This window comes from Pimephales promelas, chromosome 20, assembly GCF_988280905.1.
Source record: "Pimephales promelas chromosome 20, fPimPro1.hap1.1, whole genome shotgun sequence".
Lineage (NCBI taxonomy): Eukaryota > Metazoa > Chordata > Actinopteri > Cypriniformes > Leuciscidae > Pimephales > Pimephales promelas.
The window spans coordinates 14,053,870-14,065,783 of NC_142788.1; the positions used below are offsets into that span (position 1 = coordinate 14,053,870).

General features: G+C 36.9%; 2 protein-coding genes across 2 annotated transcripts; one reads left to right on the top strand and one right to left on the bottom strand.

Moving 5' to 3' along the window:
- Positions 1-1,507: 1,507 nt before the first annotated feature.
- Positions 1,508-6,966, top strand: LOC120463610 (SRSF protein kinase 3). Its single transcript, XM_089124462.1, is given in 9 exon segments — positions 1,508-1,628; positions 1,709-1,817; positions 1,922-2,009; positions 2,093-2,180; positions 3,841-3,947; positions 4,018-4,186; positions 4,293-4,366; positions 4,596-4,765; positions 5,639-6,966. Coding segments are annotated over 9 exon segments (1,179 nt in total). The 5' UTR covers positions 1,508-1,537; the 3' UTR covers positions 5,922-6,966.
- LOC120463087 (fish-egg lectin) lies at positions 6,960-8,539 on the bottom strand. The gene is made up of 6 exons (XM_039651884.2): positions 8,373-8,539; positions 8,214-8,275; positions 7,853-8,080; positions 7,556-7,767; positions 7,249-7,373; positions 6,960-7,153 (listed from the first exon to the last, which is right to left on the bottom strand). Exons 2-6 carry the CDS (start codon positions 8,269-8,271, stop codon positions 7,009-7,011), a joined length of 768 nt encoding a protein of 255 aa, XP_039507818.2. The 5' UTR covers positions 8,272-8,275; positions 8,373-8,539; the 3' UTR covers positions 6,960-7,008.
- Between the last annotated feature and the right edge of the window lie 3,375 nt (positions 8,540-11,914).

Consider the following 11,914-nt stretch of genomic DNA (forward strand, 5'->3'; position numbering starts at 1 on the left):
ATCCATTCAGCCGATTTTCTGATATTTAGAAGAATATCAGTAACCAGACAGTTTCTGGTCCCATTGACTTCCATGGTAGGAAATATGCTATATAATATATACTATGGAAGTCAATGGGACCAGAAACTGGTTACTGATATTCTTCTAAAAATCAGTAATTCGGCTGAATGGATTCGAAAAAAGTAAAACTCAACTGTTTAACTCTGGGGGAGTGGTAAAATGAACCTATTTCCAAAAGAAAAAGTGGAGTATCCCTTTAAGGACTTGACACAATAACACATTTACATTAATAACAACATTTCTGTAGTAGATGAGGTAAATTATGCTGCTGTCCCCTCCACTGATTAAACACATACATCACAATAATTATATGTTATATGCATATTCATACCATATTCATGCAGTGATATTACCATGGTGCTTCTTTGCATGTGTCAGTAAAGTTTCTTTCACTATCAGTCAAGATTTGTTTGACTGTGGGAATGTGTCCCTCACATCACCCTATGAAATCTTGTGTGACGTGAGTGACGGACAGAAAGTGGCATGATATTTTTCAGGTCACGGTCCAGAGATCCGGCTGTGAAGTCCCACACCAGCGGGTGTTGAGATCTAAATGCGGTGCTGGCTTATCTGACCCTTCGTGAGCCAAATGTGTCAGGATAGAAGAGCTATACTTGACGTGGTTGTCTAAGAATAGGTCTTTTGTATATGCTCCATTACATCAGCAACCACTAAATTATTTGTACTCACAGGAAACTCAATATACTTTCAAACACATTTGCAAAGATTTTTGATTCTCACTATTAGTCATATATGTGTGATTATGGATGTATGAATAGTCAGATGTCTTTTTAAAGGGATTTCACTTTGAAATTCATTTTTGGTATGTTTTAGATTACCTCAAGGGCATCCAAGATGTAGGTGTCTTTGTTTCCACAGTATTTTAAATTTTGATATTTTTAGGTCAAACCGTTCTTGTCTGTCAGTCATATAATGGAGGTCTATGGTCACCACCTCAAAGAGCATGCACAGAGAAGTCCGAATTAAATATGATTTAATGACTCATAAATGTAAGTACACATTGATGGCCTAAGACACGAAACGAGCGGTTTGTGTGAGAAAACGAACAATATTTATATCGTTTTTACCTCTTGTAACCACAGCTACGTCCAAGTGATCTGAAGACGCGGGTGCTTCGGTCTGCGCAAGCATCGGAAAGCGCCGGAAGTGAATACTGTTCTTTTTCTCACACAAACCGCTCATTTCGTGTCTTAGGCCATCAATGTGTACTTACATTTACGAGTCATTAAATCATGTTTAATCTGGACTTCTCTTTGCATGCTCTTTGAGGTGGTGACCATAGACCTCCATTATATGACTGATCTAAAAATATCAAAATTGGAACTACTGCGGAAACAAAGACACCTACATATTGGATGCCCTTGAAGTAAGCTAAAACATACAAAAAATTAATTTCAAAGTGAACTATCCCTTTAAGACGATAATATCTGTGTTTTAATGCAGGTCTCATGTAGTTATGGACTATAAAATGAAAAAAATAAGGAATTATGAACATCTTGAAACGGATTACACAGAGGAGCATGAAGATCCAAAAGATTACTGCTATGGTATTTTGTTTAATTTTTTTTTTATTATTTAATTTTTTTTTTTTTATTAATGATAACAGTTCATTGAAATCTCTCTATAGGTGGGTATCACCCAGTCGAGGTGGGAGATGTGTTTAATAAGAGATACAAGGTTCTGTCAAAGCTGGGTTGGGGTTATTTCTCCACTGTATGGCTCTGCATTGACCTCAGGTACTGAAACTTTGTGTTCGCACCACATATATGCATTTCCGTGTACTGAGGCGTGTAAGTGTTCACATGTTTTTAAAAGTTCTTAAGTGTTCGTAGTTTTGCAGGTCAGGCAGGCATGTGGCAGTGAAGGTGTTAAAGAGCGGAGCTGGATTCACTCAGGCTGGCCAAGATGAACTGACATTACTGCGATGTGTGAGTGTCTCTCGCTCTTTCTCTCTCTAATTGTCTGTTTCTCTTTCACTGTGTGCCTGTACACCTCTTCCCTCTCTCTCCAGGCCAGTGTCCCCACAGTCCGTAACCCTCTTAAAAGACGTATAGTGCAATTACTGGATGAGTTTAAGATAGCTGGTGTGAATGGGATCCGTATCCTTTCTTAAAATGATCTATGTGAAATGAAGCACCACCCCATCTAACAACTAAGAACTTTTTGCTAACGTTCTCATTAAGTTATGGAAAATTATTCCTGAATGTTCAAAATGAACGAAGTTATAGACGTTGAAAGTTCTGGGTCTATTCTGATGAAAAAAAAAAACTAAAACTTTTCAAAAAACGCAAAGTTCAAAACTGACTTCCAGTTGAGACTCACAGCCAAGATATTGACAAGACACCAGTCCAGGTGTCTACTCACGGCTTTTTTTTTTTTTTTTTTCTTTTTTTTTCTTTTTTTTTTAAAGACTCCTTGAGATCTAATATCGACTTCAATTTGAAGGTCCTAGGCGGATGGGTTGAATTTTTTTTTTTTTTTATATTTTGCAAACTTTTATGGAACATAAAGAACGTTACTTTTGAATGTTCTCTGAATGCTCTGAAAACACTGGACATTAAACGCTATTCAGCACATTTTCCTACGGGTAAAATGAATGTCCGTTTTTGATCAGATTGTACATTTTAGACACAGTTTTAACACTTACTTTATCAATTTCTGCTCCGAGTAAACCACTGGGCATCTCCGAGTTACACACAGTGTTGTTTCTTTCCTAATGAATCAGTGAGTTTTAACAAATGGTTTGAGTGACTGATTCAAATGACTCATTAAAACATTAAAACTTGTCGCCATTTACTGCCGTATTGGTGTACCTGAAAGAGTCACTAGAAATCTCGTAACACTTTACAATACGGGTGCACTAATATGCACCCGTTACTAATGCACAGATTCATCCTTAACTAATGCACAGATAATCATGAGTTAATGTATAACTCATGAAGAACTAAACCATTAATTAATGATTACTGCATCAGCAACTAATAAAGAGTCAATATGATGAATAGATTAAGTAATACATGATTTGCTATTAATTCAATGTGTCATTGTGTATTAATACCTTAATAACATATTTTATTAACTAATAGTGTAAATGTGTTAATTACCACAATTAGTCAAAGCTATGCACTTCAACTTCCAGTTGTCTGCTTTAATTAATCATTAGCTAATTATTTGCAAAGGTATCATTATTTTATGACTTTACTTGTTGGGGCACATCATTATTAACTAATCATTTAGTAATTGTAGTAATTTCACATGAATTTGCACTAACAATTAAGTAATAATAGTGTACCTGTCATATTATCTGTAAGTTGAAATACAAGGCTTTGGCTCATTCTTGTAATTAACATATTAATTAACATTATTAGTTAAAATGAGTTATTATGGAATTAATCCACAATTACCTATTTAATTAATAACTCTTCATGTATGAACTAATACATTAACCTTACAGACTTTTAATTAGTTCCTATGTGGTAATCATTAGTGAATCATTAGTTACACATTAATTCAGTATTATCTGTGAATTAGTTAAGCATGAATTAATGCTTATTAGTGCACACATATTGTACCGTGTGCACTAAGTGTTACCGAAATCTCTAACATGTACTATCATAGGTGCGGTCAAATTCAACAACCAGAAGTAGGACTATATATAAATAATACATATAAATACTACATATAAATTCTGTGCTGTGGGAAAGTTGGGGTGTATACTTGGGGTGCAACACAGTTAGTTGGCTCTTGACCACTATGTAGATATTTGTTTGGTATTGGAGCTGCTGGGGCCGGACTTGCACTGTTGGCAGATGTGTTTTGGTAATCCAGGTCTCTCTCTCACCTGTGTCAAACACATCATCACTCAGGTGAGACACTATGTGTAGTATTTAATTCTATTTTAAATAGCAGAAGACCTAAAAACTGTATCCGTCGCAGGTGCTTGAAGGTCTGGAGTATCTTCACTGCCACTGTAAGATCATACACACAGACATCAAGCCTGAGAACATACTGCTGTGTCTCACACCGCAGTCCCCATCACCTCCCCCAGGGGGCGCACTACAAATGCACGCTTCAGCTATTAAAACCACAGTACTCCAGGATTCTGGTAAGAATATCAGCAAACAGAAATGTAAAGTAAATCAAATGTAACATTTATGTTAAACCACATGAATTTAGAGAGAAGGCAGACATCATCTACTTCTTTTGTGTAGGAGCAGCTGGAAAACCTGGAAACTTGGATAAAATAACAGTGAAGATTGCAGACCTCGGCAGCTCATGTTGGGTGGTGCGACACATTCAGTGAATCCATACAATGATTTTATAAAGCTAAAGAATGTGCAGCCTGGTATTGTGAAAGGATATTCTTGATTAACTGAGTTTTCTTCAACTCTGCTCCTGAAGGACCCGCAACACTTCACATTTTCTTAACATTTTTTTCTTTGAAAGAAAACAATGTTAAACACTTGATGTTTAAATCTGATTAGATTACCTTACCTCTTCTCTTGTTGTTACAGTACAAACACTTCTGTCAAGAGATCCAGACCAGACAGTATCGCTCTCTGGAGGTTCTTCTAGGCTCTGAATATGGACCTCCAGCTGACATCTGGAGTGTGGCCTGCTTGGTGAGTCTACAGCTGGAAACAGTGTTTAACATATAGAGCCTTCTAGAAGACAATTTGGCCACGTTCACACTGAAAGCCTTAGTGCTCAATTCTTCACATTTTACACACACATGCTATCGGAATCGGAATAATGCTACACTTTAATGCTAATGTGGCACACTCTACAACCCGGTTCCTCTAAGACGTCGGATACAGTGGCCAAGAGTTGCGTCGCACAGTAAAGAACTTATCTGGAGGAGCAGCAAATGGCTGTGGTTGAGACGGAAATATTCTGGCTGGCTGTGTACAGGTCGCCACGCTACGTTTTCGTAGAATTCTTGAAAAACTTGAAGAGTCTGTTGGTTTATTTGTATAGTTTGCATAGTAATTGCAGTTATTACGTTCCTGTGTTTATTGCGTGAATGAGAGGTGGTGTATTGTGTTTTGCGGTAGGTAGTATGCCATATGGAAACTTTGCCACTGAACCTACTTTAACGAAGACAGCGGGGCTCAAACGGGTTGGGGCGTATGGTTAGGTTGCGGAGAGATTGTGAGATTGTGGTTAGGTCTCAGCAGCAGGAGGGATGTAGAGGTCAGTAAGCTGGGCTGAGTTGAGTGGGGAACAGAGGAGGGTGACTCTGGGACGCCAGAGTCACTGTCGAGCCCTCTTGAGGTGTCGTGGGCTAGTCGACGAAACACTGAAGATGGAAGGTGTCCACTTGAAGACCCTAGAGATGTCCCCTACTTGGCTCAATCCAAATGGTTGTCATGCTGGTCCACTAGGGAGACCACACTGTAGTTGCAGCCGTTGTGTGTGCTGACGTGCCAAATACACTGCAGCTGTTAACGCCGGACAGAAGGAGATTCACATCACCATATGGAAAGAAGCGTAAATGGATGGAGAAGCATAGGTTACTGTAAAGCTACGTCTTAGTTTGTGCTTATCTTGGCGGAAGCCGAGTACAAATCAGCATGAAGTTATAACTAGAGTGTGGAAGAAGAGTGATTCGTATCTTTAATAACGAACGGTTTACTTATGTTCATCGTTGCACAGGTGACCTGCGGCGAATTGCTGTCCTCCGTCCGTGGGGGCTGTATGAAGTGCTGGTGGAGAAATATCACCTTCTCCTCAGAGAGGCGTCGCTTTTCTCTGATTTCCTTTTGCAAATGTTGGACTTCCTGCCAGAGCGGAGGGCCACAGCAACTCAGTGCCTCAAACATCCCTGGCTAAAACTGTGAGCCTTTCTGGCTTCTCATACTTGAAATTGTATTCTGCAGGTCTCGGTCCATGTCCATGAGTGTTTTGTTCATGGTGAATGAAAACGTCATGCTTTCATTTTTCCAAATAGGGCTTGAATGAATAGTTCACCCAAAAATTTAAATTCAGTCATCATTTATTCTTTCTTATGTTGTTCCAAACCTGTATGACTTACTTTCCTCTGTGAAAATTTTCCTCTGTGTATTTTTTCCTATATGGTAGTCAATGGGGAATGAGATCTGTTTGATTAAAACATTCTTCCAAATATCTTCCTTTGTGTTCAGCAGAACAAATAAACACATAGAGGTTTGGAACAACATGAGGGTGAGTAAATACTGACAGAATTTTCATTTTTGGGTGAACTAACCCTTTAATGTTCTTCTTCAGTTTATCGAAGGCTGTGGTTGAAGTCAATTGTAGTTATTGTGTTTCTGCTCTCTCTTCTCATTTTTTGGTTTATGTTTCTCTAAATTGACATTCCTGCGTGACACTTATTGTCATTTCATTTAAAGAATAATGTTTTTATTATCAGTTATGCACATTTTGGGTTTGTTACATTACATCATATAGTTTAATGAATGTTTATGGCATTATTTTGGGAGTTATGTCACCATGATGGCGTTTTATATTTGTGTGTATGATACCGTGCACCTTCATTATTTTAATGTGCCTCAGGTTGTGGAAACCCAATGGGGTTAAACTTTGAATCATGTGGTTTACATGTTATGGTAGATAGCAGTAGACTGCAAAGTTATAAGACAGATTATATTTTAGTGAAACATTTGTCAGTTAATGAAACGAAGTTGTCCCATACAAACTTAAAATGTTACTACTGTATTTGCCATAATTCAAGTCCAAAGTAAGGTTGCTATATATATTAAAAGGAAAACACTGGCAAACAAGCTGCCAGTAGATTGCACAAGTTTACACTTTCTGCCCATTTAAAAAAAAAAAAAAAAAAAACTTTTCCAGTTGGAGAACCACTGAACAACAACAACAAAAAAAAGATACACAGAAGATGCAATCATAATTGTTTATTGATTCAAGAGAAATCAAATTAGTGACAGACTATAAAGTACATCTACGGATGGAGCCGTCAGCACAAACAACCCACAGAAATCCTAGGTCAAAGCTCACATGCTTGTGCTTTTTGGGACAGGCAACCATCGAGATCCAGTCTGCGCCATCAGGGTTGTCTGGAGTGACATTAGTTCTGCAAAATTATAGCTTCGTTAATGTAGAGTTTGATTTATCAGAAAATGAATAATCACTTTGTTCATACGAAGTTATGATGAAGGTTCTAGTCACCTTTGGAATAAGTTCCCTTGTTTGTTGACACCAAAGACACTGCCATCAGTTGCTACTTCAATCATGGACAGAAGTCCACCAATATTCACAAAGCCGGACCCAGAACATTCAGTACTGGACACATCCTGCAAGAGAAACAAACTAGTCAACCATAATGAAGTCATAGGAAATAACTGCCTTGGTTGCTTCCACACCAGTTTCTTTAGTTCTGTCAGAAAAATATGAGTGTGCATGATGTCTACTTCATTAAAAACCTGGTGCATTTAAACGTGAACTCATGCCCTTGTATTTAACATTGTGACATCACCTTCAAGATGTAAATTTGGTCAGCGCCGTTCACTCCCCAACAGCTGTATGGGCCACAGCTGAAATACTTCAGCTTTCCATTAATTGAAAGCCAAGGAAGAGTGCTGGGTGACCATTGGTTGTTGGCATCCATATTTAAGCAGTATATGTCATCATTCATATTGACGCCTGAAATGATCTGATCACCTCCAGCATCCACCTGTTTGAGAAGGCCTAACAGTACAATCAACAGGTTGGTTGGATGAAAGATTAAATGACTGGTTAAGCATGTATTGAGTTCTGGAATTTCTCTTTTCACCTTGAATCTGCATAAAGCTGCCACCCTGCAACTTGAAGATCTGGTCAGCTGTATTCACCCCAAGCTGACCAGCAGGACCAACACTGATGTGCTTTAGAGACGTGCCAATCTTTCTGAAGGTATTATCAATTAGAACAAATGCTTCATTTTGATTGTTCACTCCAACCACTGAACCAGACCCAGCGTCTATCTGCTTCAGGTTACCACTTATCACTTCACAGTTTAAAGCTGCAAACACACGGTGCAAAATGAGTGCAAACAGACACTTTCACAAAATGGATTACATACGGTTATAAAACACTAGCAAAATACATTTTAAAATGGAGTTAATATAATGTATACATCTTCCAAATCACATTACCCAGAGTGGGCAGGAACTGGCAGCTGACGAGTAGCAGTATGCTCTGAAAAACCTTCATTGCTCTGTTCATAACCATAAATCACTTATACAAGTTAGCTCAATATGAATAAGGATAAAACATGATGAATATTAAAATAACATTAATTAAATGAAGGCGACCTTCTCTTGCTAGATCAGAATTCTGCAGTCAGTGTTAATCCTCTTCTTCTGCAATACAAGTACTAGAAACATGCATCCAATATTGTTAAATGCTGTTGAGGGGTCATTTAAATAGCCGAAATATGTTTCCTGATTAGACACACTTAAGTGTCTCGGTGGTGCACACTTGGCTGTGTTCCTTGGTGACTGATTATGCCCTCGTTTGTTTCCATAGTTACATATTACTGTCACCTGCTACGCATTGTCATACTGAGATTCTACTGCAGTACATGAAATTCACGGGGAGGAGTTGGATCTGGATCACACCTAAACCAACCCAACTCCTCCCCCCCTTGGATCTTGATCCGACTGGAATATTAGTCTAATACTGCTCCACTGGGCTATGATTATGGGACGTGTTTCAACCGAACCATGAAAGAAAATGGCTCTATGGCAAGCCCTTTTAACATTTAACAGTTAAGTTTGACTATCGGGAATTAACATTGTAGAAATCAACAACATGCTTTTCTGACTAGTCGTAAGTACATTTTGGATAGTTGGAATTGTCATTCAAGATATCTGTAACATAATTGTGACTAGTCAAAACGACAGATATATCTGTAATTCAGTTTTGACTAGGCAGAATGAAAGTTACCCATACGAAAATGTAATATATGTACAAATATGAAATATGCATATTAAATGTATGCACACATGAGTGAAAACATATATATCTGCCCATATATAAAACCTATTAGAAAATGGAACAATTTCATATATTGACATAACACTAGCCCATATATTTTATATAGACCATTTCACACGATGTAAACAACACTGGTCCAGAAGCACTTCCTGTTTCAGTTTTTTAACACTACATAAAAGCTGGGATAAAATACAACCAACAGAACATTTAATACTGAATAAAAAGTTAAACAAACATCTTTAAGATGTTTTCTTTACATGTGAAATAAAGAAAACAGTGACAAACTGAAACAGGAAGTGCTTCTGGACCAGTGTTGTTTACATCTTGTGAAATGGTCTATATGTATTATATATATATATATATATATATATATATATATATAATTCTCAATATACATTACATTTTATTTGTATAAATGTTCAATATACAAACTAGACCTACACATATAGCATATTTCTTACATGTGACATACAGTATGTCCCTAATATGTTTTTTTTATCGACTTATATTTGATAAATGTAATAGGCTAATGGCTTATATAAAAACATTGTGTTAACATTTAAATATATAATATTTAAATATAGGTTATGGAGGTGTACTTACACATTTGCAATGCAATGCACATGACATGCCTAAACCTTAAACGTTAAACTGTGCTGTTATCAAAAAATAAGTAATACAGTAAAACAGTTAAAACGGATTTGCTCACGTGACAATTCGCTTTTCGCGCATTTACGACAGCATATCCTCTCCTGTAGCCTACGCGAAAGAAAGAGAGGAGAAGAAAATGGGTAAATGTCTTTTCAAATGTAAGTATGTACATGATTTACGTGCGTAGGGATGTGTCATATGTATCGTCAAATGATATTGTAATTATTGTTTTAATAATGTGCGAGCTGACATCGAGTTATGCTTTCATTACACTGCGTGTGACGTACTGACGTTATGCAGAATATGGCCTTAAAATATAAATACAAGAGCATCTTTGCCCCAATGAGTAATTTTCTTATAAGTACATGATCAAATGACGTAGTTATATTACAATTTCACTCGAGCAAGGATTCCATTTCCCCCAAATATCAGCACTATTATGATATTTATTTCATACAACAACAAAGTTAACATTGTGAGTTACATTTTAGAAACATATTGTGTTGCAAACGAAAATTTTAAAGTGAAACCACTGCAGAACGAGCCTCCATGCAACAGAAAGCGATGATTTTTTTTTTTACAGTCTATGTTTTTAACTGACTGAATCTCTGCATTTTAAACGAACGAATCATTCAATGATTCAATGGTTTCTTTCTTGTATGAATCAGCCGTTTGAACGAATCGGTTAAACGAATGACTCGCTCATTAAGACAGTGACCTGCTGCCACCTACTGGCGGTTTTAAGTTTCATATTTAAAAAGAACCTTTAGTTAAAGTTGAAACAAGAAATCATTTCATATTTAGCATTTAGCATTATTCATGCAATTGTTATGCAGTGAAAATATATTAAGTAGTCTGATGCTGCTTCTCTGTCACCTCTGCACTGCGAAGATAGATTTTATTGATGATTTCATTTGACTGGTAAAAGCTCTATATTGTTTTATTGTTCTTTTTGAATTTAATTTGAATGTTGAAGTTTTAAAAAAGGGCCTAATAAGTAAAAAATTCCCTGGAAATTAATTTAAGGTGGCAAATATTGCCCCTTAATAAAAAATACAAATTAAAAAAATTCTGTCACGGCGGTGAACTGACCACCACCGCATAGGATATTTGAATAATATGAATATGCCTTTGTGAGTCAGCTGTCCACAAAAGGCCTAAACCAGCCATTATAAAAGCACAAAAACAAACTCAGCAAAATAGCATCTAATTATTGCTATCAACAAATCTTTAATTAAAAAATATATTTTTGTCAATATTGCACACCCCTAATGTGCAGTATTAATTTTAATTTCTTCAGGTCTTAAAAAGCCTAAAATTTTTGTATTCCATTTCAGCTTAATATCAGTTACCGAAAAAAAAAACAATTTATTTTATATCAATTTTATTTAACAACAACAACAAAAGAGGTTTCACCTAGCTAGCATATGATCGATAGGGGTCAGTTCCCCGTCTCTCCAGTGGGTGTCAGTGTTGTGTAAGTGTCAGAGAGCAGGAGGCGCTGTTTCCGGCCTAGTGGAAGCTTTTTCTGTGAGGGCCTAAACACATTCCTACTATTTCATCGAATAGAATCACCTTAAAATTTACCAATATCTTAATGCAGTAAAGATTCAGATCATTTTTGTTCTAACACTCACACTATTGTAATGAATCTAAGGCATTTACCTAGCTAACTCCTCTGCTTTTGTGAATGTGAAAATATATTATTCACAAATTTAGCCTATGCTACTTTTTTATTCTAGAAAACTATCTTCATTGAATATAATGCATTGTTCAGGGTTTAGTTAATCCAATCCGTCTAGCTACATTACTCCTTATGTAACATTCAAGTGTATTGCATTTGTTTGTTTTTGTCCACTGTTTACTGATATAATAGCAAAGTACATTGGATTTCTCTTTTTGCAGTGAACACCATATCTACTTGACATATTGAATCAGTTGCAGTTCAAGCACAGGAAGTTATGGTGGCTGCACTATTTTTTGCTCAGGGCTCATATTCACTAAAGGAGTGTCTCCTATTTCTCAACCAGCTCCGGTGGGGGAAGGGATTAAACAAAGGCCTACGGCTCCACACAGACAAACAAAAGAGCTTTAATGCGAAATCCCACACAATTTAACCAGCTAACGGATATTTAGCTGCCATTTCGTAGTGGGTCTGTGTAAACAAGCGTGTGTTTTTTACAGTGAGTGAGGCCTAGCTCTTTCT

Bases quoted from the DNA above. Each gene is read 5' to 3' on its own strand.
- LOC120463087 (XM_039651884.2), bottom strand. From the start codon at position 8,271: ATGAAGGTTTTTCAGAGCATACTGCTACTCGTCAGCTGCCAGTTCCTG. The intron at 7,374-7,555 runs GTGATGTCACAA...TTTCTCTTGCAG, and splicing joins ACCAAATTTACATCTTGAAG to GATGTGTCCAGTACTGAATG. The intron at 7,154-7,248 runs GTGACTAGAACC...ATAATTTTGCAG, and splicing joins CAAGGGAACTTATTCCAAAG to AACTAATGTCACTCCAGACA.